We start from the raw sequence: 26,057 nt of genomic DNA on the forward strand, positions 1-26,057 counted from the left end.
AGCTGGTCAGGAACCCCGAGTCAGAGGCAAACCAGCAGTCAGCAGGGGAACACCTGTATTGAGGGTCCTCAGCATACAGGCCCCCCCCGCCCCGCGGAAACCAGGCGGCCTAGGTGAAGAGGCGGAGGGTGCCGTCGGCCCCCGAGGAGAAGACCCACGGCTGGGTGGGGTGGAAGGCCACGTCCAGGACCCCCAGGTCTCGGGTCAGCACATGCCCCCGCAGCACCTTCACCGGCACCAGCAGCGGGTTCTGCAGCAGGTCGCTGTGGGGGAGGGGAGCAGGGGGACTCAGGACGGGGGAGCACCATCCCCCCAGCTGGGCAGGGTGCGCGGGGCTCGGCACTCACTTGTACACCATCCCGTGACAGACGATGATGCTCCCGTCGTCAGAGCCAGATGCGAACAGCGGGTATCGGGTGTGGAAGGCCACGGCCCTGAGGGCCTTCTTGTGGTGCCTGGAGGGCAGGGGCTGGGTGAGGGCAGGGGAGGGCAGGGGAGGTCCTCCCGGCACCCGCACCCCCACTGCCACTCACCTCAGCACCCTGTACGGCTCACAGGAAAGGTCCAGGTCGAACCACACGAGCTTGCTGTCATAGCTGCCGCAAATGACATTGTCCCCTGGGGGCAGAGGGGGTGGTGGGGACCTGTGGGTGCACACCCCCCACGCCCACCTTCCCCGCGGGGTGCACACCCCCCCTCACCTGCGGGGTGCACTGCCAGGCTGGACACCCACTTGCAATTCGGTCTTAGCTTTTTGGTGAGCTCCTGGCGCAACAGGTGGTAAAGGCGGATGCTGCGCTGGGAAGCCACCAGCAGGAAGGGTCGCACAGGGTGGAAGGCCACCCGCTGCACCTGTCCGTGGCTGCGGCGGAAGGGGCTTTGGCTGCGGCGCCGGCTCAGCTGGTGGATCAGCACCTGCGTGTGGCCCGCGGCGGCCAGCACCACGGCCATGTAGTCCCCACGCCCGTGCCAGGTCACCTGTGTCACCGGCTGCAGGAGGCAATGCTGGCTCAGCTGGGCCCCCCCCCCTCCATCCCAACCCCACCCGCCAGCAGCCCCCACACCTTCCCGTGGCAGATGCGCAGCCGCAGGCCCCCCTGGCACTCCTCCTCTGAGGCCTCCAGCCAGCGGGCCGGCTGCACCGCGGGCTCCTCGGGCGGGACAAAGGCGCTCAGCAGCTGGTCCGTGCCGCTCACCACCAGCCGGTCCCCCAGGGCCGGGTTCAGGAGCAGCACTGAGTCCTCTCTGCGGGCCGGAGTGACACACAGCCCCTCAGGCTCAGGTCTGCACCCGCGGCCCCCAGCACCCCCCCAGGCTGCCCACTTACACTGCCACAGCCAGCAGGCAGATGGTGGGGTGAGGGTTCCAGGCAACGCTCCTCACCACACCCCCCACGGGCACGGTCCTCATGCAGCGGGCCGTGGCCACCTCCCAGAGCCGCACCGAGCCATCATCGGAGCCTGGACACAGCAAACAAGGCCTTCACCCCCTGGCCCCCCCGCCCAGCAGCCCCCCCAAGCTGGGAACCTCGAGCTCACCTGAAGCCAGCCACTGGCCCCCCGGGGAGACACTAAGGCAACGGACAAGGTCGCTGTGGCCTCTGTAGACCTACACAGGAGGGGCAGTAAGGAGACGGACACCCCCACTCAGGGGCTCCCCCCCACCTACCCACTTACTAGGGCCTGGCACGTGGGGAAAGGCTGCAGGTCCCGCGGCCGGGGCAGTTTCGGGATGAGGTCTTCGGGGTCCACGTTCACCTGGGACAGGAAAGCACGAGGTCACCCCGCCCCACGTCCTGTGCGCCACCCCCCCAGGCACACTGCCCCCCCGCCCCACGCACCCTCATCTTGCGCTGCCGTGGGCACAGATAGAGGTCGAGGCAGCGCTCGAAGCGCTCCTGGATGAAGCGGCCGTAGGCGGGCACGGCCCGCAGGCTCGGGAACTTGTGTGGCAGGAAGTTGAGCTTCCTGTCCCCCGGCTCCTGCTGCTCCCACGCCAGGCGCTGTGGAGATGGGGGTGAGCGGGGAGCTTGGGGCCAGGAACGGGGGCCCAGACCCCTACCCCAGTGCAAGGCCCACCTCCTCCTCGCTGGGCAGGTACTCGGGAGGTGGGTTGTAGGACTCCGCGTGGCCGGGCAGGGCCAGCTTGGGAGCGGGCACGTGCATCTTGTGCTGGCCCAGCACAGCGTCAGGGTCCTCCTGCGCCCAGAGGTCGTAGAAGCCAGGGGTGCGGTCCCGGGGCCGGCGAGGCTGGATCCAGCCCATCTTGATGGCGTGCACCATGCGAGAGACCTGTAAGGGCAGGGCAGGTCAGTGTGCGCGGGGACGCGGGAGTGGGACTCCGACCGCGGGCGGCGCCCACCTTCTCCTTCTCCACCAGGGACGGGATGAAGCTGCGCTTGTCGGCGGGTCGGTTGGTCACCGGGTGGATCATCGGGTCCCCGCTGAAGAAGTCCACGGCCGGCTGGGGGCACAAGTGGACATGTGGGCCAGGGCCCTGCAGCTGCCCCCCCGCACCCAGGGCGAGCTGCTGCCACCTACCTCGTACGGATCGAAGCTCCCGTCCCCAAACTGCCCCCTCTGCAGCCGCCGCACCAGGGCCACCTGCTCGTCCGTCAGCCGCACGTCGTGCCCCGTCATCCGGTCCTGCACCGTGCGCCTGGGGGGGCCGCCCGTCAGAGCCAAGCCCGAAGCCCCCCGCCCCCCGCACAGGCCCCGCCCCGAGCCTGCGCACCAGTAATCAGGGTTGTCCATTTTGTCCAGAAACTGGTCCAGCTCGTCACGGGTCCGCAGGGGCTTGTAGATGCGCCTGCCGTCCAGGTCGTAGCCCACGTGGGGGAAGTCATCGTACCACTCCAGGGGCACATTGCCCACCGTGTTCCGGATGTCCTGGGGCAGCAGGCCAGCGTGTTAGCATCGGGCACCCACCACGCCCACCCCTCCCTTCAAGCTCCCCCAGAGTCACAGGCAAGGGCGGGGGGGAACCAGCGAGAGCAAAGGGATGGGCCTCGAGGCTGGTGGGACGGGACCCGGGCACCCCGACACATGCCCTCTCCCTGGGGTGTGACGTGGCACGACGGCCAGTGCTGCCCCCCCACAACTGGCCCTCAGAGGCGCCGGAGCTGTACCTTCACATTTTCCACTGAAGTGGTGCCAACCCCAGAGCCTCCCCCCTGGATTCCTTGGCCAGGACTCTGGGCAGCCACAGACAAGGGTGACCTCATCGCCCATGGGCTCCCTCCCCTGGTGGGGGCCTTAGGCAAAAATGGGTAGCCACAGGCAGGGACTCAGGAAAGACCCCGTCAACCCACTCCAAGGGGAGGAAGAAGCCGCTGCGTTCGGCCCTGCAGGCATTCGAGGACCCCCCCCCCAGCCCTCCCTGGTCCTGCCCCCCACCCCAGAGCAGCCACATTCCTGGACACACATTCCTGGTTGAGGCCCCTGCCAGCCACCACCCTCCCTCCGCCCAGCACAGAGACTGCTGCCCAGGCGGCCGCTTCCTGAACAGTGGCCACAGGGGGAGGGGCCCAGATGAGACAGCACAGCGGGGAGCCCGAGGGCCCCTTGGAGGAGCACAGGACCCCCTGGGCTCTGCCCATTTGCACCTGCCTGCCCCAGACCGGCCAACTTCCGTACTCCCAGCAAGCCCATCCTTAGGGGACGCACCCTGTGCCCCTGCCCTAACTTCTCTGCACGGGGTGGGGGGCCACCCCTGAATTGGACAGACCCTGGAGCACGCAACAAGGAAATGAGGAGGCTGCTCCAGAACAGGGTAGAGGCACGAGCTGGGGAAGAGCAGGGTCTCAGGCTGAGGGCGCAACTGGGGCCAGAGCTGGAGGGAGGCTGTACCACCCGGTGACCCCACACACAACTGGGGGCGGGGGGGCAGCCTTGGATGGTGGGGTGAACCACAGCCCCTCCGGGCTTTGTGCCCCCTCCCCACTCTGGCACAAAAGGCCCAAGTGTACACAGGAGAGGGAAAGACAGACAAACAGGGTGTGGCCCAGCACCAGCGCCAGGGCATCTGAGTTAACGTGCTCATGCCAGGGGAGAAGACCTGCCTGGGTCACGGGTCCCACTTGACCCGCCTGCCCCCTGCCGAGGCAGAGGGAGAGGGCTGCCCAGACCCCGTACCCCCCAGAAGGGGATTCCCACTTCCCCACAGCCCCCAGAGACAGCGAGATGCTCCAAGCTCCTTCAGCGTGGCGCGCGAAGGCAGAGGGACGAGGGCCCCTGCTCCGCGCGGCCTCCGGGGGCTGGGAGGCGGGGAGGAGGGCGGGCCGGCGCGGGGGAGGGGCCGCCGCCACTATAAAGGCCCGGTCCGCGGCCCCGCTCCAGCCCGGGACGCACACGTGCGCGCGGCGCCGCAGCCGCCACCGCGGGCCACCGAGACCCGCGCCTCCCCGGCCCCCGGGCGGCCGCGCGGCTGGCGGCATGCGCTGCGCAAGGCGGAGCTGACGGCGCGCCCGCCGGCCCCATGTCCTTCGCCATGCTGCGCTCCGCGCCGCCCGGCCGCTACCTGTACCCCGAGGTGAGCCCGCTGTCGGAGGACGAGGACCGCGGCAGTGAGAGCTCGGGCTCCGACGAGAAGCCCTGCCGCGTGCACGCAGCGCGCTGCGGCCTCCAGGGCACCCGGAGGCGGGCCGGGGGCAGGCGGGCGGGGGGCGGCGCCCCGGGGCCCGGGGGGCGGCCGGGCAGAGAGCCCCGGCAGCGGCACACGGCGAACGCGCGCGAGCGGGACCGCACCAACAGCGTGAACACGGCCTTCACGGCGCTGCGCACGCTCATACCCACGGAGCCGGCCGACCGCAAGCTCTCCAAGATCGAGACGCTGCGCCTGGCCTCCAGCTACATCTCGCACCTGGGCAACGTGCTGCTAGTTGGCGAGGCCTGCGGCGACGGGCAGCCGTGCCACTCGGGGCCTGCCTTCTTCCACGCCGCGCGCCCAGGCAGCCCCCCGCCGCCGCCCCCACCGCCCCCCACCCGCGACGGCGAGAACGCCCAGCCCAAACAGATCTGTACCTTCTGTCTCAGCAACCAGAGAAAGTTGGTGAGTGTCGCCCACGGGACATCCACGGAAAGAGACGGGTAGGATGTGGCGGCCTCTGCCTCCATATCACCCTAGCTACCCACACCTGCTGGGCAGAGAACGGGGCCAGAGGCAGCCAGAACACCCCCCCCCCCCCGCAGCAGCACCTGTGACCCAGTGTGCCCTCGGAGTCCAGGGAGGGAGGAGCACAAGAAGGCCCAGCTGGAGCAGGCATGGCTGGGCCTTCCTTGGGCCTTCTCCCCTTGAGTCCCCAGGGACACAGGTGCCCATGGGGGACAGGGCCACCCAGGGCTCCGTGGGAGTCTGGAAGGCAGGGAAGACACCAAACTGGAAGAGGCTGGGGGACCAGACCAGGATTAGTTCAAGAAACTCTGCCCCCGCCCCGTCCCCAAAGGAAGGGGACTCCCCTGCCCCCCCCAATCTGTTTGCCCTGCCATAGCCCCTGCCACTGGCCTAAGGCCTATCGGGCACCTGCTAGCTCTCCCGTGGCCCTGGCCCACGCCCCTGGGGCTGCCCACTCAAACCCCCGGGGTGGCTGTGGGCTCTGCAGACGGGAGGCTGGCGGGAGATGTGGGGGCTGGGGGAGAGGGCCACGTTGCGGGAGCGCTGGCGGCTGTGATTTACAGCTCCCGCGTGCTTGGTGGCACCGGAAAAGCAGGGTGAGCAGGGAGAAAATGCGGCGCGGCTTTTCCCGATCCCCATTTCCTCTCCAGACAGCACGCGTGAGCTCCTGGGGCCTGAACATCTGGGAAATTTAATTTTACAATTTCGGCTGTGCAGCAGTGTGCTCTCCTCCCCAAACTGCATGGGGAAGCCGGGGTGAGCGCGGAAGGGGTGCTTTCAGCACCCGCCACCTGAGACAGCACCCAGTGGGGAAGCCCAGAGGCGCAGGCAGCAACTGGGTCTGTGGCCAGGCCCTGACACTGCCCCCTCCCCTCTGCAGAGCAAGGACCGAGACAGAAAGACTACGATTCGGAGTTAGAGGCGGACGCCGCTGGGCTATCCACAGAGAGCCCCCGTGGACCTGACTCAGGCACAGGCCTCCTGTGAGGGCGCCCAGCAAGCCAGCCCCGCCTCTGGCTACGGAGGGGCCAACGGACAGACAAGTGCTCAGGACTCTGCACTGCCCCAACAGGCCCAGGCCTACCGGAACCTTCTGCGCTGGCTTCCTACCTGGGTTTTCTTCTGGTCACTACGTGCTGGCATCTTGTGTCTTTGATATGATAATATAAAGTCTGGAAACTTTGTATAATTAAAAACGAAACAGTACTGCCCAACCGTGGAAGCACACTGTTGTCTTGAACGGTTCAGAATCCAGCCTGAGCCCAGCCCTCACGGCGCTCTCTCCGCGCTCTACTCTCCCCGAGCTCTGTCCTCCCATCTTCAGTCCCCCCAGGCCAGGGACACCAGTTCTCAGGGAAGGCCTCCATCCTCCAGGGGCTAGGCAGCCCCTTCCAGGCCTGAGGCAGAGTGAGGCCCCTCCTCCCAGCCTGGGGGCTGAAGGAGACCATGAGGGAGATGAGGGCAAGGCAAGAACAGAGGGAGCCCACTGCCATGCAGCAGGGGACTGGCCAGTTCGGCCTCCTCTCCAAGGGCCCGCCTGGCACCCAGGCGTCCCTGAAGGGGTGAGGAGGGCAGAACTCGCAGCACAATCATGCCAAGCCTCGGGGCCTCAGCCTTTGCCCAGAGACCCAAGAAGTGGATGCTTGCGGGGGGGGGGGTTGAGGGGCACTGCCCGGCATAGGCTTCCAAGCCTGGGGGGGCCTAAGGGTGCAGGCCAGATGGCAGCCACCTGCATTCACCCCTGGGTGCCCTCCTGGGCCCCCAAACAGGGCTAAGGGTCCCACCCCTCCTGGGGTGCCCTGGCTCCCCCACCCCCACAAGCTGTAAGAGGAGCAGAGCTCCACGACCCATGCCCCCCTCTGCGCTCAGCCCCCTGCAGAAACCCCGGCTGCCTACCACTATGCCCCACCCTGCCCCTCCAAAGGCCCCACCTGCTCGTGAGGAGGGCAATTTCAGGCCCCCTCCCCGAGCTGTACGCAGCTGGCTGACCATTAAAACCCTGCAGGTGACAATTACGGTTTAGTGGCTTGAGCTCTGCTGGGAAAGCAGAGAAGAAAGGCAGGGGCGGCCCTGTGTGAGCCACCTCCTCCCCCCAACCCCCCACTGGCCAGGCGGGCCAGCAGACTGACTTCCGGCCAGACCTGGTAGGGAATGGCCGAGGGCGCCAGGTGCTGGCCCTGGGCCCTCCCAGCCCTCAGCACAGGCTCAGGCGCCCCCACTGACACACCCTCCTGGGCCCCCAGGGAGAGGCCAGGTGCTCAGGCCCACGTGGGCACCCCAACAGGGCAGGGCCAGAGCTGCCCCCCTCCTCTGCACAGAGGGGCTCCGGGGAACTGCGAAGCAGGAAGCGGTGGTGTAATTTTGGAGGAAACTCTCAAAGCCAGAGCCATTAAGGGCCAGAGGGGGGCTGTGTCCAACGTGATAGAAATATAACAGGATAAAAAGTCGCCACGGCAGGTTCCATTCAGAGAGAAACCCAACCCCAAATTTCCTTTCCCTAATCCTGCAGGAGCCTACAGCTGGCCAGAGGGAGGGGGAGAGGGCAAGCCCCCACCCTACCCGCCTGCCCAGAGACGTGGGGGTCCCGATGGGACCTGAGAGAGGCCCTGGGGGAGGTGTCCGGGGGAGGCAGGTGCACCCCAGGGCCTCTATGCCTGCCTCCCCTGCCTCACTGGGCAAGGGGTGACATTCTGAGGGGAGGCCCACCCGCCCCTCACCTACCGTAATCACATTTCCACACCTGAACCTGGGTGGGGGATCCAAACCTCCCTTATGGAGCCCCCCCCCAAGATGATGAGCACCCGAGTGGGCAGACCCACCTTGTGGACACAGAGCAGCGCAGCAGGAGGCAGAATGGGGAGCACGTACCGCGTGAGGCCAGAGGAGAAGCAGAGGAAGGGACACCCCCTGGAGCCCCAGGACTGAGGGGCTGTCAGGAGGCCTCTGCAGGGGGTGCTGCGAATCTGGGACGCTGGTGGGAGAGGACAGGCCCGCTGGGATGGTCCCCAGGGACCTAGCCTGTTGGGGCACGGTGTGCAAGGGCCAAGGTCTCCGCTGCCGGGCCTGTGACTCCCAACAGTGGCTGCAGCTTGGCCGACTCAGGCCTGGGCAGCGGGCCCGGTGCTCCCTGAGCTGCTCCGGTAGCAGCACGGCGGCGGCGGTGAGGGCCTGGCCCGCCAGCCAACAGGAGGGAGCGGAGGGGGCGGGGGAGGAGCACTCCGTCACCCTTCACTGCTCCAGAAATTCAAACCAGACTGGGGGTGGCGGGCCCGGCGGCCCCACTTGAGTCCACTCAGCTCCTCACAGCCGCTGGGCTGGGGGTGGCAGGTGCTCCCTGCCCACTGCAGGCCCTGCTTCTTCCCAGAACACTGGCCTCGCCTTCCACCAGGAGGGACAAAGACACAGGGCTCCCCGTGTGCGCGCCCCAGAGGCAGCTGGAAAGGAGGGGCCAGGCCGGCACCCTGGGCCAGCAGCCGCCTCTGTGGGCCAAACTGGGCTGGAAACACTCTGATCGGCCCCGGCTGTCAGCTCCCTGTCCCCAGCCTGGGGAATGAGCTGCTGGCGGCACCACATGATTCATCACCAGGCCCGAGCCCGCAGGCCAGCCGGCCCCCACCCTGCTCAGCACCTGTGGGCTGCCAGGAAGCACATGTGACCCTGTGGGGGCAAGCACCCACCGACCCCTCCAGGTCAGGAACCAAGCTCGGAGGCGCGGGCTGAGGACACAGACACCCCCATGCTCTCCTGGGGGGGCCACTCTGCCCCAAGGACAAGCCTATGGGATGGGGCCAGCAGGGGTCCCCCACCCCCCAGACTGCACCGGACATAAGCAGCAAGCAACTGGCTGATGTGTCGGCTGGGATTTTTCCGCTCTCGATGAGCCCCTCCCCTCCCCCTCCCCAAAGTGGCTGCAGCTGTCAGGACCGCAGATTGGAACTGCAGGTACGGCGCTGGCCCGCTGCCCACCTCCCTCCCGTGTCTGTCTGCGAGAGAGGAAGCCGGCCCACCTCTGGAATCCTTCACTCTCTCCTCGTTCTGCCTCTCCCACCTGTCCCCTGGGAGCATGGGGTCAGCCGCCCTCGCTCAGGCTCTCTCTTTTCCCTTGCCCCTCTCCGATTACAATGCCGGCAGTGTTCGCTCAGCTCCCCCTGCACGAAGCTCCCGCCTGTCTCTGAGCGCCACTCAGCCGTCCTGAGCCTCGTCCTCCTCGGTGTTTAATCTCTGTCAGTACCGGGCAGGAGGCGGGGCTTGCGTGCCCCAGGCTCACCTGCTGCATCTGCACCCACCAAAGGTTCCAGTAGGATGAGTCCTGATTCACGGACCACAGGGAGGAAGCCAGGTCCTACTTGGCCTCTTCCTGCCTCACAGGCCAAAGCCAGGTGAGGAGCCCCCAGCAGGGGACCAGGCCAGAAGCAGAGGCCATGGACCAGCTGGATGGGCCAGGGTGACTAGGTGGGGAGCTCAGAGCCGCCTTCCCAAACCTCCTCCATCAGACTACCATTTCCATTTGCCGATTCAGGTAGCAGGGCACCTCTGCGGCCGCGGACCCACACACCACCACCTCCATCTGTCCGTCTGCCTCCAAAGTGCTGCCAGCCAGGCCCCCCGGGCCATCACGTGCGCTGGCGCAGGACCCCTCTGAGCCCACTCCTTGGCCCCCCTGCCAATCCCTCCATGGTTGGGGGTAGCAAGTCCACCCTCCATGGGGTCTGTGGGAAGGGGAGTGCGCACCGGAGCTGCCATAGCTCCCAGGCCCTCAGATCACCTGGCCCCCACCCACCCTGGTCAGCCCCAGGGCCAATGGGCGTTCCCACAGAGGGCCCCCTGACTCTTGGCTACCTACAGGCAGGGGCTCCCAGAAACACCTCTGGAATGCTGAGTGCGGGCACAGGCTCACGGCCCCCCTGCGAGGTGGCAGAGACCTGCTCTGAGACCCACGCGTCACACAGCTGCTGCTGCAAGTTGGGCCTGGCCCCAGAGCTCCTCACCGGCCCCCACCCCACCCCCAGTGCTCCAGAATCTCACTCTGCAGGACTCACCTCAGCCCCTGCCTGCGGCCCCGTCCCCAGCCCACTCAGCCGCTCTGCAGTCACTATCCCTCACCCACCTTTCCCACAGAACCTGCCCTGACTACCAGCCGCACCTCCAGCCCCAGGGCAACCCCCCCAGGAGGCCCCTGTCCCAGCACTCTCCCACCCACCTGCCTGGCTGGGTTCCTACTGCCAAGGAAACTGGCTCCACGTGGGCACACAGCAGCAGGCTGGGGCCTCCACCACCCACGTGCCCCAGCAGAGGGGGGACGTGGCTCTGAATCAGCCCCACCTTCACCTGCCAGCTGCCACACTGGGGGGGGGGGCAGCCCTGAGAGACCCTGCTCAGTCCCAGAACGCGCACTACGCCGCTTATAAGGGACAGCTGCTTCCACTGCTGCACCCCCACTCACCGACCGCCACCCTGCCCTCCCCAGGGGGAATCCTCTCTCCCAAGGACGCAGCACCAGGACTGCACGGGGCCGGTGCCCCACGGGCAAGAGGAGGGTATGCCTCCCGCCCCAAGCGTGGCAGGCCTGGCTCAGAGGTGGAGCCTCGCAGCGGCACCAAGGGGCACTCTGCGGTCACAGGCGTCACACCCACGGCGCCCTGCGGCCACCTGCAAGGCCGTGGGTCAGACCAGTGGGAAGGGACAGACTTGGAGGCTGGCTGCGGGGGTGGAAGGCTGACACGAGCGGGCTGAGCGCCGGGACGCTCTCCACAAACAGCTCGAAACCTGAGCCGACAGGCTCCCGCTGCCAGCAGCGACGCAAGCGCTCTGAGTGCGCGGGCGGCCAGGATGGGCGGGGCGGCGGCCCCGGGAGGAGCGGGCCGCCGCCAGCACTGGAGGCAGCTGCCGGTTCAGTAGCTGGGAGAAGCCATTAACGGCCCTTTGGCGAGAGAGCAGAGGGGATCGCGGGCTCTGGATACAGACAGGCCTGGGCCCGTCCCTGCGGGATCCCAAGTTACAGCAAGGCCAGGGCGCCTCGGAGCCAGCCAGGGCTGCAGCCCTGCCCCCCCACCCCCAGCGGAGGTCTCGCAGGGGATAGGAGGGCCCCACAGTGGACAGAAGGGTGTCAGGCCAGGGGTTCAGGGACTCGGATACGGTGGGGGCGGGGAGAATGCCTCCCAGCCTCTATGGCCAGAGTTCATAGCCACCCCTCACCTCTCACCTAGTGCCAGCCTCAGTTTCTCCCAACCACTTGAAACAAAGAGGGGCCTGAGGCTGCAAAGGCCGCCAGCCCCCTCCCCTCACCCTGCCCCACCTCCCCAGGGTCCGGCGGCTGGATGAGATCACGTCTGTGAGGTGCCGCTGCCGTGGGAGAGGAGTGGGGTGGACACAGCCTGCGGCTGCTCAGGCCCCCCCCACCCCAGGACCCCCACCACACCCAGCAGCACATCCAGGGGACTTGGGCCCCCATGCAGCTTGGGACGTGAATCCGGGGACTGTGAAGGGCAAATGGATGGGAACAGGACTCTGACTAGCCCATGAAGGTAGAATGTCATTCATCAGTCAACATCTGGGGTGTGGGGCTCCCCAAAGCCAGGCCCGGAAGAGGCCAGCAATCAGAGGATCCAGAAGCCCCAGCATCCCCCAGCTCAGGCCTCAGATCCAGACCCAGGGAGCGGGCAGGGCAGGGCCCAGGGGAAAGGAGGCCAGGTGGCACTCCCACCCCACCCTCTGGCCGCCACACCTCAGCGTCCAGGAGCACCAACCCTGTCAGGACACCTCTGCTGCTGGCCTTAAGTGGGGTCCAGACACCACCGGCCACCTCCAAGGACACTGCTGGGAGAAGGGACTGCCCTGACACTAGGGGTGTCCCCAGACTGTGGGCCCTTATAGGCTCCAAAAATGCCACGGCACAGCCACGGGGCACGCCAGCCTCCGAGCCCCACGCTCGGCACCACGTACCCAGTGGGACCACTAGCCGCCAGGGCTCCCGGGCTTCCTCCCCAAAGCCCACCGTACTTTGCTTGGATTGCAGAGACACCCATGATGTCAGGGTGGAAGAAACCGGTGCCCACGTGCCCCCGAGCACCCCAGGCACACGTGCTGCTGAGGGGAGGGAAGCATCTGTCGGGCCTGGCGGAGCTCCTGAAAGATGAGCTCTGCCGCCCCCTCGAGCCGCGGGCCGGCTGTGCTGGCAGAAGCTCGGGAAGGCGGGCACCAGGGCCCCCTCCTGTCACTCAGACATATGGGATAGTCATTGCCAGAGGAAGCGGCCCCCGCAGCCCCCACTGCGGCTCCAGGCCAGGCTGGGCTGGGCCGGGAGGAGCGCCTCCCTGTGGGCAGGCCAGGGCCCCTCCCCCGCCTCTGCACTCCATTTACAACCATCATCGATTTCTCAAAATACCAAATATAAAAAAGTAGCCGACAGGATGTGGCTGCCGACAGCCAGAGCCCCTGGGAGGGGGGAGACAGGCAGGGAGCCGCACCGCGCAGGCCCCCCTTCACCGTGTGCGCCCGCTGCTCCGGCCAGGAAACCAATTTATTTTGTTTTGTCTCTGTTCTCTGAACGCACAGAGACCAGATCGGGCGGGCAGCCAAGGCTCCTGCAGCCGCTGCCAAGAGAGCGCGAGCACGGGGGTGGAGGCCGAGCAGGGTGGGGGCGCGTGCCTCCCCAGGCCCCGGGACAGCCCCTGACAGGCAGCAGGAAGAGCTCTGGAGAACCGCTGTCCCTGCAAGGCCCGCACCAACGCCGCTGTCCTCCTCCACCCCCGCGGCCCGCTGCCCAAGGAGGCACACGCCTGGGTGCACACGGCAGCGCAGGGCCAGAGCCCTGCCCGTGACTGGGACACACCTGGGAGGGGACAGGCAGGAGGAGACAGCCACCTGGGGGCTCAGAGCTCCTCAGCTTCCAGCCCTCCGAAAGCGGCAGAGACAGAGCCGCTGGCCCACACACGGGGCGTCTGGATGCCAGACAGGGCACCCCTAGCCCACCACCATGCTTGTCCCTTTAGACCCTAAACTTGAGGGGGCACCCAGCATTCACTGAGGCCCACACCAGCCCACACCTCGAGGACCCCAGGGAGGGAAGGGACAGAACACCCAGAAGCCACCCACCTCCTGCATGAAGCTGCCCGGTGATGCTGCCCTTGGCACTCAGGTCTATCACCCCGGGGGCCCAGCACAGGCCAGCTGGCATCAGGGAAGCCGGCCCTGCCCCAGCCTCCCTGTGCCCACCGAGAGCATGAGCACAGCCTCCACAGAACACGAGGGACCCCAGCATCAGCCACTGCCCCATGGACACACCCGGGGGCTCGCCGTGTCACATCCACCCCGCCTCCTTCCCGAACGATGACACACACTCCAGCAGACATCTATCCCCAACCCCAAAATCACCCTCTGGACCACGAGCGCGGCCCCTCACAGCAGCCTGACTCCTCTCTACCCTGGGCAGCACAGCCCAGCTGGGGAAGGCGCCCCCCCACCCCTCGTGGAAGAGGCAAGCCCAGCCCCACCTCCTCGTCAGAACTGTCCTCCGCGTACTCTTCACAGCCCTGCACTCTCGCCATCGCCGTCCTTGGGGAGGGGGTCCCATTCTGTAGGAGAGAAGGGGACAATGGTCATGTCAAGACACTGATGCCCTCTGACCTCAGGCAGAGCCCACGCCCGCAGTCCCCTGCCCCCTCCTTGATGGTGGGGCTCGGGAAGAACCAACCGTCCCTCCTGCCGATGTTGAGGCCAAAGTTCCCGCCACCCCCAATCTCTAGAGAGCTCCAACATGGCCCTGGGCCTTAAGACAAGACCAGCGACACCCAGGTCTACGTGGGCCTCTTGGGCCCTGCCTGAGGTCCTCTGTCAAGGGCCAGACTCATCACCATGTGCTAGTTCCAAGGAAGGACCCCAGGGAAGGGCTGACACCCGTGCCAGATGGGAACAGGAACAGTCAGCAATGAAGCCACCAGCTGAGGGCCCAGCCGCCCCCGCAGCCTTTAACGGAAAAACCGGCTGCAGGGCTCCTGGCCCCATAGCTCATACCCAGCTCTGCCAGGCCCAGGAGAGCCTAGGGTCAGGGAGCAAAGTGGGGGTGGCCACTTCGCGGCAGCAAGCAAGGGCAGGGCAGGGGGGTTACCCACACCTGGGCCAGTGCCTCTGGAAGAGGGCATATGGCACCTGCCATCAGCCACTGTCACGGGGTCACAGCCAGGGGCAAGACCCTCTTCCCCAGGAGGCCTCGGTGTCTACGGCAGCTGAGAGCCACATTCAGCCCGGTCGGCCCAGGGCCCAGAGAGGTGCCCCTACCTACAGAATGCCATGAGGACACAGCCCCCAGGCTGACCCCATCCCACCGCGTCAGGGAGTGGGTGCCCCTGAACGTCCGCACCCTAACGTGGAAAACAGATTCTTCCCTCACGGGGTGGGGGGAGTCGGGTGTACCGGAACCGGGGCTGATGGGGAAAACAGCCCTACCTCTCACTCCTGAGCGCGGTCAAGTACTCGGGAGCAGGAACCCCAGAGCGAGGCACCCCCCAGAGCCCCACTCCCCCTGACCGGGCAGGAGCCAAAGGCCTGTGAGGTGGCTCTTCCTCTCGCCTGTTTTTTCCCTCAGTATAAGAAGGGTGGGAGACTAAGTTTTTTTCCAGGCCAGGAGCAAGGCAGGATTCGGTTTCCACGTCTCCCCCACCCCCGCTCCCCATGCCGCACGCGCTGTGGGAGCCCTGCCCGCTGAAAGTGGGTCAACACAGCCTGATGGGTGCAGGGCGTGGGCGGGGGGCAAGGAGGGCAGCCCCAAGCTATCCTCCGTCCTTGCCCACAGGGAGCCCTACCCGCAGCGGCCACCAGCGGACACACCTGCCTCAGGCCCAGGGCCAGGCAGCAAGTCTCCTCGGCAAGCGCCCGGACGCCAGGCCAGGGCCGGCAGGTCCACGGTGCCCACAGCACCAGCCCGCCTGACGCACTCCACCAGCACTGGACTCCGGAGAATCCCACACCACCTGCACCTCAGGCCACGGTCACGGACCCTCGTCCTCCAGTACGCCCCACATTGCCCTGTGCTGGGTGTGGCCGGCCCCTGGGGACAGCGTGCACGCGCAGGTGCAGGGAGCCACAGACAGGCCGGTCCCCCCCCCCCCCCGCGGTGGGGCTGCCCGTTCCCACAAAGAGCTGGCCCCCCAGCCCTCCTTGGTCTCCCTCCAGAAGTGCTGCTGCAGGGGACAGGGTGGCCGCCAGGGGGCAGCAGAGCACAGGCAAGGCCCGGCTCCAGGAAACCAGGGGAGGCTCCGGGAGCGGCCTACCGTGTGGACACACTTGGCCGAGGCTGGTACTGGGCATTTGAAGAGCGGGAAACTGAAGCAGAACGTGAAACACACAAGGGGAACACACTCTTGTTTCTCTGCCCACCCCTAAGACCGTAATACACCATGAGGACCACAGCAGGGCCCCTGGGGGTTCCGACTGCCTCAATGGCATCTTACCAACTGCCACAGACCCTCTCTGGTCGCCAGCATCAGACCCAGCCCAGCCACAGCCCACTGCCACCGCCACCTGCCACGTGACGGCACGGCTCCTCCAGCTCCTCATGCAAGCGGGACCCCGACAGCCCGCACGGTGGCTCAGATGAGGGCAGCCAGGCTGAACCCTGGCTCCCCGCACGGCTTTCCTGTGGGGTCTGTGAGAGACTCAGAAGGCACAAGGGGAACAGCAGCCACCATACCCGGAAGGTCCACGGGAGGTGCACTGGGCTTGTGTGCGGCCAGGACACCTGGGAGCAAGGTCAGATCCAGACTGCAGCTAGTAACACGAGTTCTCAGGGAGCCGGCGCGGGCACGAAGGAGCGTCCACGCACAGACCGGCTGTGGCGCCACTAAGCCTCCTCGGGGAGCCGGGCGCAGAAGGACCAGTATGGCGAGCTCCGCACTTGCGGCTCCTCTGACGAGGGATGCAGGCTGATACCCAGCAGACACACAGATTGTAAAGATCATACACCACCGGGGCCTGAAAAGGCCAGAGACACAAAATGACCCCCCCTTCATTTCTGAGGGAAAAGGCAGGGGACTCAGAGGAGGGCCAGGGTTGTTCCCAGAAGCAGGAGCCAGCCCTGCACAAGGAACAGCTGCTTCTGCCCAGCCGATTTCAGGAACACCAGACACTACTCTGTGCTCCCTGCTTCCCCACTGACAACAGATGAGTTTACTGGGACTCGATGCCACCACAGCAAATGGCTGTGTGGGGACGAGGCCAAGGACCAGCACCAGCACCAGCTCCGGGCCTCATTCAGACGAGCCCCTCGGGCTGGGCGTGGCCATACGATAAGGTTGGGGGGGCGTTTTATACACAGTGGAAGAATGCTGCTGTTTCTTTTTTTTTTTTTAAGATTTCTTTATTTGGGGGCACCTGGGTGGTTCAGTCTGTTAAGCATCTGCTTTCAGCTCAGGTCATGACCCCAGGGTCCTGGGATTGAGCCTCGCATTGGGCCCCCTGCTCAGCGGGGAGTCTGCTTCTCCCTCTCCCCCACTCATGCTCTCTCTCTTGCTCTGAGCAGGAAGCTGGACACAGGGCCCCATCCCAGGACCCTAACATCATTACCTGAGCCGGAGGCAGATGCTTCATCGGCTGAGTCACCCAGGCGCCCCGGGAAAGAGTCTTAAGCAGAGTCCTAGCTGAGTGCGGAGCCCAACATGGGGCTCCATCTCACGACCCTGAGATCACGACCTGAGCCAAAATCGAGAGTCAGACACTTAAGCAACTGAGCCACTGGGGTGCCCCATACTGTGCCACTGCTGTTTCAAACCATGGCTGCAAATCTTTGACTTTCCTCCCATTGAGGGCAGAGGCTATATGGTTTCCTCCCTAAATCTGTCCAAGGAAAGCAGCCCAGACCGACAACGTGTGAACTCTGAGTCTAGACCATAAAGGTCTTGCAGCTGTGACCTTGGAGCCCTGAGCCCTTTGGGTGAGGATGTGCCCAGCTAGTGCCAGCCATTCAGGTTCCCCCAGCTCAGACATACAAGTGAAGAGACCCCAGCTGTTCTTCCTTAGAACCCTCACCTGAGCCCCAAAACACCAGGTGTGATGAGTGATGACTGTCCTAGAGCAGAACACAGCAGAACCCTGGAGGGGCACAGGAAAAGCTGATGTGCTCTGAGTGTGCAGCCTAATTCTCGGGGGGAAAGCTGAAGGAGGCTGTGGGTTACCCCCAACCCCACTGACCACGTCACTCCAGACATGACACCACCTCACCCTGCCTGCACTCTGATCCCCAAAAATTAGAGTGCCCTAAAATGGCTGTCTGATGCTCAAGGCGTGGGATGGGTCATGGAGCAGCTGCCTGCCTGCCCCACGGGGGCAATCCCACTCCGGCCGCTGGCCCACCTCCTCGGCTCTCTGGCTGGTGTCCAGCCACTTCCCAGCTGAGGTGAGCTCCATTAACCAGCTGGTGAGACTCACTGGGGATGCCCCCTTGCAGCCCCCCACAAGCCATAACGCCGACATCGTGCTACACCAGCGCCCACGCCTGGACCCCAGCACGGGCAGCACCGCCATGGCCTGGGCCCAAGACTCACACAGTGCCCTGCACGGCCTCCTGGCAGTCCCTCCACCCGCACCCCCAGAGCCATGCTGAGACCCAGGAAGGCCCCTTCCGCCCACGGGTCTGCAGTACCAATGGGCAGAACTCTTCTTAAGATACCTGGAAAATACTCCTCACACACAGGGTATCGTTACTACATCAGCAGTTACGTTCTTGAACATGGCGAGCAATCTAATGAACAACAACGGGAACTTTTGAACAAAAGAAAATGAAATAGGAAAAAACACCTATAAGAAGGACCGACATAAACATAACCAGTGGAAACAATTGATCTACGCAAGCACAAAGGGGTGAAAATGGCTTTAGGCACAGAAGTCCGCTCAACACGAGTAACCTAGGAGAAGCATAAAGACGTCGCCTTTCCCAGGGCACCGCACAGGGCTCCTTCGGAGGACGCGGGGAAGTGAGGACCCTCCTGCCCACTGAGAGGCCCTGGTGAGTGGGAGGCACAGGTGGGACAGGGGTGGGTGTGCTGGGACAGGGGGAGCCTAAGGAGATTCCCCTTTAAGGTCAATTCTCTCCCCTCCGCTGCCTGAGGGTGGAGGCAGGAGGGGCGCCGGCAGCCCGAGGAGGGTGAAGCAGCCTGAGGCACCGAGGAGAGGAGCTGACACAGGGCACACAGGGGACACGTGGCATGCAGGGGACATGCAGCACCGGGCTCCTCTCCTGCCTCCTTTCGGGAGGCATGTGCAGAGTGCTCTCGGGCTGGGGCAGAGCAGGAGGGGCAGGAGCTGTGGAGTGTGCCCCAGGAGACCAGCCTGGTGGACAGGGACTCAGGTCAACAAGGTCATGGAGCACCAGGACAAGGGAGCAGGCAGCCAGTCCTGAGGGGACCCAGAGACAGGGGTGGGTGCTCTGAGTGGAGGCAAAGGGAGCGAGCAGACACGGGGAGAAGACGTTATTCCAGCGGAGAAGCACAAGCAATGCCCGCACCCAAAACTACACGCATCCAAAGAAACAAGCAAATGTGCCCACTGCGGCCGGCTGAGGCCGTGGACCTCCCCGCACCGCACTGAGCCCCCAGACAAGACCTCCGCGGAGGAAGATGGGGACCCCACAGCCCCACCCTCCTGAGCACCTACCAGCCCCCCAAATACACGGTGCTCTTCCTCCTCTGAGCTCCTCCAGCCCTGCCAGCACCCTGACTGTCCGTCAGCCCCCTCCGTCCCCGACTCCCAGAACCTGTGAGAACATGAGTTACTGTCCCGCCGCTAAGCGGGGGCTACTCAGTTACACGGCAACAGGGAAGGGGCACAAGGAGAGACTCAACAGTGCCTGGCCCCGCAGACGGGAGCCCTCAGCCCGGCAGAATGGCAAGGACCCGGTGGTCCTGACCCCCCACATGCGGGCCCGGCAAATGCGCAGCTGCCCCAGCCGAGGGAAGCAGACCGGAGCGACTCCTGAGACCAGGGGAAGGAAACGGAGGGTCAAGGAACAAGGGGGTTAGGAGGGAGTTCTAGGACAAGAGATTAAAAAGAAAAGAACTAACGGAGACAGCTATTCCTTCCCCATAAGGACCTGCCAGCCCCCTGAGAGAGGGCTTGGGGGCATTTCCCGGGGTCCACTCCAGCCTTGGGCTAGAGCCCCCAGGAGTGGGGAGCAGGGCTCCGGGAGGGGGCTGCAGGCCCACCTGGGCAGAGAGGCCCAAGTTCAGAAGCGGCACACGCCAAGGGTCCACGTGGCCTTCTCAGACCCACTAGAAGAGGAATGAAGTATAGCCTAGGGGGCCTGACCTTAGAGACATGACAGCAACGAAAACTTTGCGTTTTGGGTGTTCTCAATACAGCTCAGTCCTCACAGAAACGCAGGAAAAGATGCCCTTTTTCTAATGTAAGAAAATTTAAATCATAAAGCAACAAGAGACCACATTTTCCATGTGTCACAGTAGAAAAACAAAGACTTTTAACCACACACGGTCTTGGCGGGCACGGGAAGCAGGTGTCTAACGCAGCTGTCCAAAGTGCAAAGCGGCACTTTCCTTCCACTAAAAACGCACTGGCCTTTGACCCAGAGATGCTCCTCAGAACACATCCCAAGAACCGCTTACACGTGGGAACGAGCCTCCACTAGGGGATTACGGCAGCACTGCCCACCTGCCAGGATGGTCAGGCCACCTGTGGCCCACGCGCACTGCAGACACCAAGTGGCGAGGACAGCCCTCGGAGCCAGAGGGAAACGCAGAAGACAGCAGTAGGAAGCAGTCAGGCACGGCACTCGGGAGCCTGGATGGCAGAGAACACCCTAGAAAGACCCAGGCACAGTCCTCATCCTCACACGGGGGCAGGCGGCAGGAAAGAGTGGGAGGGACGGCCCTAAGTGATCACTCTGCTGTGTCCTGCGATGCCTGTCATGTAATCCTACACAACCCTTAAAAAGAAAGTGGACATGTCTGAATCCCCTCCAAAGACACAAGAGGAAGTGGACAGGGAGGAGCTCATATACAGTGGTGCCCAGGGCAGACTGGCACCAAAGCGGGCCATGTCTCCCCAGGGCAACGCTGAGCACCTGGGCCACGTAACTACATCTCTCCCCGAGGCAAAGGAAGGTGGAGACTCAGGGCAGTCCCCCCAGGACGTGCCAGTGATCCCTTGGCCATCCATTCTCATCCCTGGATGGTTTCAGCAGGATAGTCGTGGCCAGTCTGGGATGGCCAGACACACCTGGAACCCATGACTTGTGGGGCAGGGTCCCGACAATGACCTCTCAGCCCCATTCCTCCCAGAACAGGAAGGCAAACCCACCAGCTCCCTCTGTGGAGGTCACTCAGCTGATCAGAATGCCTGGCCCAGGTGCATCCCACTCCAGTCTGCAGAGCTTGACTGCGAGTAGCACCTCTTCCTGCTGGCCTGTCTCAGGCTGTGTGTCCCTGCCATCAGCACACAGCCCCACAAGGAGGCGGGGTGCCCTTCAGGCACGTGCAGCGGAGTGGTCAGGAGTGGGGTGGTGGCCCGCCCACCCCTGGAAGTGGTGGAAGCCTTGACATGGGTTAAGAGGGGACAGAATGGGGAAGAAATAGCAACAGGAACATACAGTGGAAGAGAAGTTAGGGGAAAGCCCCATAGTGTGGTGGCCGTCAGCAGCCTGGTTAGAACCAGGTCCCAGAAAGCAGGCACAGGAGTGGGAGGAAGAGTAGCAGGGCATTTTCTGTGGCCACAGAAGCCAAAGTGGGTCCCCAGGAAATCATTACTTCCACTTGCAGAAGCAGCTCACCACATAGCCGGCTGCGGCCAGGAGCCAAAGAACTCTGGGGGCTTTCCGTTACAGAGCTGGGACAGCTGGGGAAGACAGGAGCACAAGCACTGCCGGCATGGGGCCACGGGACCGACGGCAGCAGGGAGACACTAGTTCTAGAAGCTGCTCAATGGAGGGGGTCTTGGGTTGCTGACCCACCCCGGTGGCAGGACATCTTTACAGAAGTCTCCGTGCAGAAGAACACACTGGAAGTGGTGATGGCTGCTGGCTCGGTTTCCAGCTATGAGGCTGCACGCTAGAAACAGGGCTCAAACCACCCAAAGAGTGAGTGTGAGCAGAAGACATGGAGGGGGGAGCCAGCTCAACCAAATGGAGGGGTGTAGATGGCTTTTGAGGAGCACGTGGAAAAAGGAGAGATGGGGAGATTTCCTCTAAGGACTGAGAACACCCCCTCACATACTTCAACCCTTTCTCTTGGCCTAGAGAAATTCGAACCTAGTAAAACGACAATCGTGCTTTAGAACAGAAAATACTCCAACAGAGGCCACCTGTACCCCTCAATTAAAGCACCAAAAAGCCAGAGACATGAACACCCAACCAGGGCAGGATCCCGCAGTGGCAGCCTGGGGTGGTATGTGGAACTCAGAACCCCTCACGACTTGTGGGGCTCATATCCAGGATGACCCACAGGAGACAGAGATGGTCCTCAGAGCCTGGGTGTGAAATGGGAGGAGCCAAGGGAGTGGCACACCGACGCTGCCCCAGCACAGCACACACCAACGGGCCCTGGTCCTGGCTTCAAGCAGGAGCGCAATCGGGCTGCTGTGGAGCCACGGGCAGCCTCACCTCCCTCTGAGGACTGCCTCCATCCAGGTGGCCAGAGCCAGCTTCCCTGGACTGAAGGCTGCCCCCTCCTTCTGGAGAAGGGAGGGCTTCAGTCCCTGCTGAATGGACCAGCAAGCAGACCAGAAAAGGTGGCCCTACAGAGAACACGAAGCTTGGCTGGCACAGACACCTGGGGGAGAACCCAGAGGAGGAGCACATGCCCAGGGGCTCAGAGGGACCGAGCGTGGCCACACCTACAATGAGAGCCCCTCCCACCAGATTCCGCTCCACAGCCTCTTGAAATACTTGCACGCGTTACCTAGTTTAGAGAATTTAAGTAGGAATTTTTTAAGGGGGGAGGGGCAGAGGGCGAGGGCGAGCATCTTAGGCAGGCTCCACACCCAGCACAGAGCCCCAAGCCGGGCTTGATCTCACGACCCTGAGATCACGACCTGAGCCAAAATCAAGAGACGGATGCTTAACCAACAGAGACACCCAGGCACCCCAAATAGAAAATTTTTATTTAAAAAGTTATTTAAACTTTTTTTAAGTAGGCTCCACACCCAACACAGGGCTTGAACTCATGACCCAGAGATCAAGAGTCACATGCTCTACCTGCCAAGTCAGCCAGGTGCCCCAAAAGTTATTTAATTTTTTAAAATTATTTTTAGGGGCACCTGGGTGGCTCGGTTGGTTGAGCATCTGACTCGAATTCAGCTCAGGTCATGACCTCAGGGTCTGGGATCCAGCCCCTTATCGGGCTCCACACTCAGCAGGGAGTCTGCTTAAGACTCTCTGCCCCTCCCGCTCCTGTGCAGTAGACACGCGCGCTCTCTCTCCAAATGTAAAAAAATTAACTGAAAATTTATTTTTAAAATTTTATTCATAAAAAAGGATAAAAACCCCTTTTTAAAATAAAAAGTTAGGGGCGCCTGGGTGGCTCAGTATTAAGTGTCTGACTCTTGATCTTGGTTCAAGTCTTGATCTCACAGTGGTAAGTTTGAGCCCTGTGTTGGGCTCCATGTTGGGTGTGGAGCCTACTTTTATTTATTTAAAGGTTTTATTTATTTATTTATGAGAGAAAGAGAGAGGGCATGCACGAGCATAAGCAGAAGGAGAAGCAGTCTCCCTGCTGAGCAAGGAGCCCCACGAGGGACTCGATTCCAGGACCCTGGGATCATGACCTGAGCCAAAGGCAGACGCTTAACGACTGAGCCACCCAGGCGCCCCGTGGAGCCTACTTTAAAAAATAATCAAATAAATACTTAAGCGTCTGGATCCTTAACTGTAAAAGAAGAAATGAGGTAGAAAGATGATTATCAGCGGTGGTCACCAACTGCAGCATGGGGCATAAGGAACTTCCACTCTACCGAGCACTGCTGATGAAAGATGTAATTTTTATCAAGGAAGGTATATTTTATAATTTTATAAAGTTAAAAAAGAGGAAAAACAGCTGCCTATCATCCTTCAAACCACGCCAATACAGGTTGCACGCCATTTCTCTGTGCACACCGGCATGGTGACTAAAGCTTGAATGGATAACGGTTTAAATCTGGGGCGCCTGGCTGGCTCGGTAGGTTGTCTGCCTCTGGCTCAGGTCATGATCCCAGGGTCCTGGGATCGCCACCCGCGTTGGGCTCCCTGCTCAGTGGGGGGAGTCTGCTTCTCCCTCTGCTCCTACCCCCTGCTCATTCTCTCTCTCTCTTTCAAATAAATAATCTTAAAAAAAAGAAAAAAGGTCTAAATCTGACTTTAAATCCTTTCTTCCTAGGAAACAGACCAAACAAGCATGGCTTTTTGGTTTCTATTATGGGAGTAGATTTCTGTATGATTCAAGGTCATAACCTTCAGAACACCAGAACCGTCGGAAATACAAATACTTATAAGCTACTTTCTAAAACATTCCAAAGAGCATGGGGCGCCTGGGTGGCTCAGTCGTTAAGTGTCTGCCTTCGGCTCAGGGCGTGATCCCAGAGTCCCGGGATCGAGCCCCACATCGGGCTCCTCCGCTGGGAGCCTGCTTCTTCCTCTCCCACTCCCCCTGCCTGTGTTCCCTCTCTCGCTGGCTGTCTCTCTCTCTCTGTCAAATAAAAAAATAATCTTTTTAAAAAAATAAATAAATAAAACATTCCAAAGAGCAAATATTGTATTTTAGTTAAATTAAGTCTTTCTTTCGTTTTTCTCACTTAAGACCAGAGGGAAGTGCACCCTTCCCCATCATCACAGAGACAGGTACAAGGCCAAAGTCTCAACCAACAAGGCTCCCTGGAATCAGGCTCACATGTTCGGGTGGCTCCTTCCTGTGTGTCCTATGAGCTCCCCCCCAGGCAGAACCTTGCACATGAATCCCCACCTCAGGCTTTGCCCCCAGGAAACCCAGCCTACAACTGAAAGTGGGCTGAGTTCCACGGAGAGTTGACATCAGAGTCACCTGAAGAGGAGGCCCAGGCACATTTGGGGCCCTAAGAACAGGGCACATAGCTGTGGTTGAAAAGCAACCCCCAAGACCTCAGAGCACTCCAACTCTCGCCAATTGTTCCTCTTGGCCCCAAATGTCCCCACAGGTGCATCGGAGGACGGATGTGGGCCTTGGGATTCCCAAGGAAACTTGGGAGAAAGCAGTGTGGGGTCAGCCCCCCAGAGAGCCTAAGGCCTGGCGGTGACTTTCTGTCCTGGCCACCTTCATCTAGAGAGGAGAACCCACTGGCAGGCCACTCGCTCACCCACCTGCACCTGCTGCTCAGTGGTCTTCTCCGTCTCGCCACGGCCCTCGTCACTGCTGACCCCATCCTCTTCCTTGGGGGGGTCATCCTCACTACTGTCGCTGCCGGAATCTTCCAGGCCTGAGAACACACTCTCCTCGCTTTCAGACAGGCCAGAACTGCTGCCATCCTGGAGGCTGGGAGCAGGAGCACAGGCAAGAGAGGACTGCAAGGAGCACAGGGTTGATGACAGCCAGACTCCCAGGTCACCCACCACCCGCCAGGCACCCTGCTGACCCAGGCTGGCTCTGTGTGGCCAGCCTCCAAGGCCATAGCCCTCAGGTCACAAGCCTCTCCCTCCACCAAAACCATCCACCCAACCCAGGTGGAACTTTCCTCACAGTCTACCTCCACTGACAGCATAGCCACATGCCCTTGGAAGGGACATTTAATTTCTTGCATCTCACAAGGGAAGGACTTTACAAGGACAACATCTCTTTCTTAAGAGTTCAGCTCCCACACTTCCAATCCAGGCTCTCCATCCTCCACACTCCACGCTGGCAAACTCCAGAGCTATGAGGGCACTGGGGCAGAGGCTGGAGCCCGTGGAGGAACAGGACCCTGGAAGGGCTTTTCTCTCTGAAAGAGAAGCCTCTGTATCCAGCTAGACTGAGACCAACAGTTGATCAGTAAATTGTAAAGGTGGGTTGCACAGTGACAAAAATGATACAAGTTTAACTTAAAAATAAGTATATACCTACCCACTCATCCTGTCCTCGGGTAGGGCCCCAGCTTTTTCTGAGCAAAACCCTACTTACCAGACACCACCTCACCCCTAACTCTACAGGACACAATGCACAGTGGGTGAACCCCGTCATTGCCTTTTAAAAACGAACAAGAAATTGTCGACTTCTAGGAAACATCTGAGTACAGAATCCTGGATTTCACTGTCTCTCAAGAGTTTACAACTCTCTCACCTAACTGGGCAGCCTGCACGTAACGCCCAGAGCGTTTGACCGGCAGGCGAGCAGCATGGAGTGTGTCCCGAAGAGAAGGGGAGTCCTCCAGGACTGCTGCTAGGATTTCTACAGCCCAGGCGGATTGACATCCACAGCCGGCGTGGCCATGCGTCCACTTAAACACGTGTGCAAGGCAGTCATGGGTTCTCTCCATCACCTATGTCCCTTCAGTTACAGAACAGGCCTGACGTGCCAGCAGCGCGTAAATACTGACTGGGGGCGCGGGCGCAGCTCTGCGCGGTACGAAGACGCACAATCCTAAGGGTTTCAGGGCCGCCGCACAGGATGCCGCCTCCCCTGCCCGTCTCGCCCGACGCCGCCCCCTCCAGCCGCCCCCTGCGCAGGGGTGCTCCCTGCCAAGGCCGCAGAGGACAGGCGACCCTTCTTCCTCACATTCCCAGGCCCGCCGCGCGCTGGGCGGCCTCGCGGTGGGCGGACGAGCCACCACGTGCGGCCCCGGGCCCCGCCGCCCGACACCGCCGCTCCGACCCGCTCCCGCTGTCACCTCCTCTGGCTCCCGCTCCGGCTCCGGCCCCCGCGGCCGCTTCCCAGGCCGTGCCCCCGTCGCCGCCGCACGCCCTACGCCCTGCGCGCCCGCCATGCTACCCGGCCGGTCCCGACCCGCGGCGCCACTTCCGGCAGCGC

General features: G+C 62.8%; 2 protein-coding genes across 4 annotated transcripts; one reads left to right on the forward strand and one right to left on the reverse strand.

The window, feature by feature from the left end:
* Positions 1 to 38: 38 nt before the first annotated feature.
* BOP1 (BOP1 ribosomal biogenesis factor) lies at positions 39 to 26,046 on the reverse strand. 3 transcript variants are annotated; one of them, XM_026488989.4, is made up of 16 exons: positions 25,918 to 26,046; positions 24,419 to 24,619; positions 13,605 to 13,685; positions 2,734 to 2,888; positions 2,541 to 2,658; positions 2,362 to 2,463; positions 2,079 to 2,291; positions 1,841 to 2,002; positions 1,677 to 1,757; positions 1,539 to 1,608; positions 1,328 to 1,460; positions 1,065 to 1,245; positions 702 to 990; positions 534 to 618; positions 348 to 455; positions 39 to 263 (listed from the first exon to the last, which is right to left on the reverse strand). In XM_026488989.4, exons 1-16 carry the CDS (start codon positions 26,011 to 26,013, stop codon positions 110 to 112), a joined length of 2,229 nt encoding a protein of 742 aa, XP_026344774.1. In that variant the 5' UTR covers positions 26,014 to 26,046; the 3' UTR covers positions 39 to 109. The 3 variants fall into 3 exon arrangements, with proteins under 3 accessions (XP_026344774.1, XP_044236211.1, XP_044236212.1); XM_044380276.3 differs by lacking the exon at positions 24,419 to 24,619; XM_044380277.3 differs by lacking the exons at positions 13,605 to 13,685; positions 24,419 to 24,619; positions 25,918 to 26,046 and adding an exon at positions 5,022 to 6,005.
* Positions 4,416 to 6,080, forward strand: SCX (scleraxis bHLH transcription factor). The gene is made up of 2 exons (XM_026488990.4): positions 4,416 to 5,049; positions 5,993 to 6,080. Exons 1-2 carry the CDS (start codon positions 4,477 to 4,479, stop codon positions 6,029 to 6,031), a joined length of 612 nt encoding a protein of 203 aa, XP_026344775.1. The 5' UTR covers positions 4,416 to 4,476; the 3' UTR covers positions 6,032 to 6,080.
* Positions 26,047 to 26,057: the final 11 nt, after the last annotated feature.

The sequence above is a fragment of the Ursus arctos genome, unplaced genomic scaffold (genome assembly GCF_023065955.2).
Source record: "Ursus arctos isolate Adak ecotype North America unplaced genomic scaffold, UrsArc2.0 scaffold_6, whole genome shotgun sequence".
Lineage (NCBI taxonomy): Eukaryota > Metazoa > Chordata > Mammalia > Carnivora > Ursidae > Ursus > Ursus arctos.

Bases quoted from the DNA above. Each gene is read 5' to 3' on its own strand.
- SCX (XM_026488990.4), top strand. From the start codon at position 4,477: ATGTCCTTCGCCATGCTGCGCTCCGCGCCGCCCGGCCGCTACCTGTAC. The intron at 5,050-5,992 runs GTGAGTGTCGCC...TCCCCTCTGCAG, and splicing joins TCAGCAACCAGAGAAAGTTG to AGCAAGGACCGAGACAGAAA.
- BOP1 (XM_026488989.4), bottom strand. From the start codon at position 26,013: ATGGCGGGCGCGCAGGGCGTAGGGCGTGCGGCGGCGACGGGGGCACGG. The intron at 1,609-1,676 runs GTAAGTGGGTAG...CCTCCTGTGTAG, and splicing joins TCCCCACGTGCCAGGCCCTA to GTCTACAGAGGCCACAGCGA. The intron at 991-1,064 runs GTGTGGGGGCTG...TGCCTCCTGCAG, and splicing joins TGCGCATCTGCCACGGGAAG to CCGGTGACACAGGTGACCTG.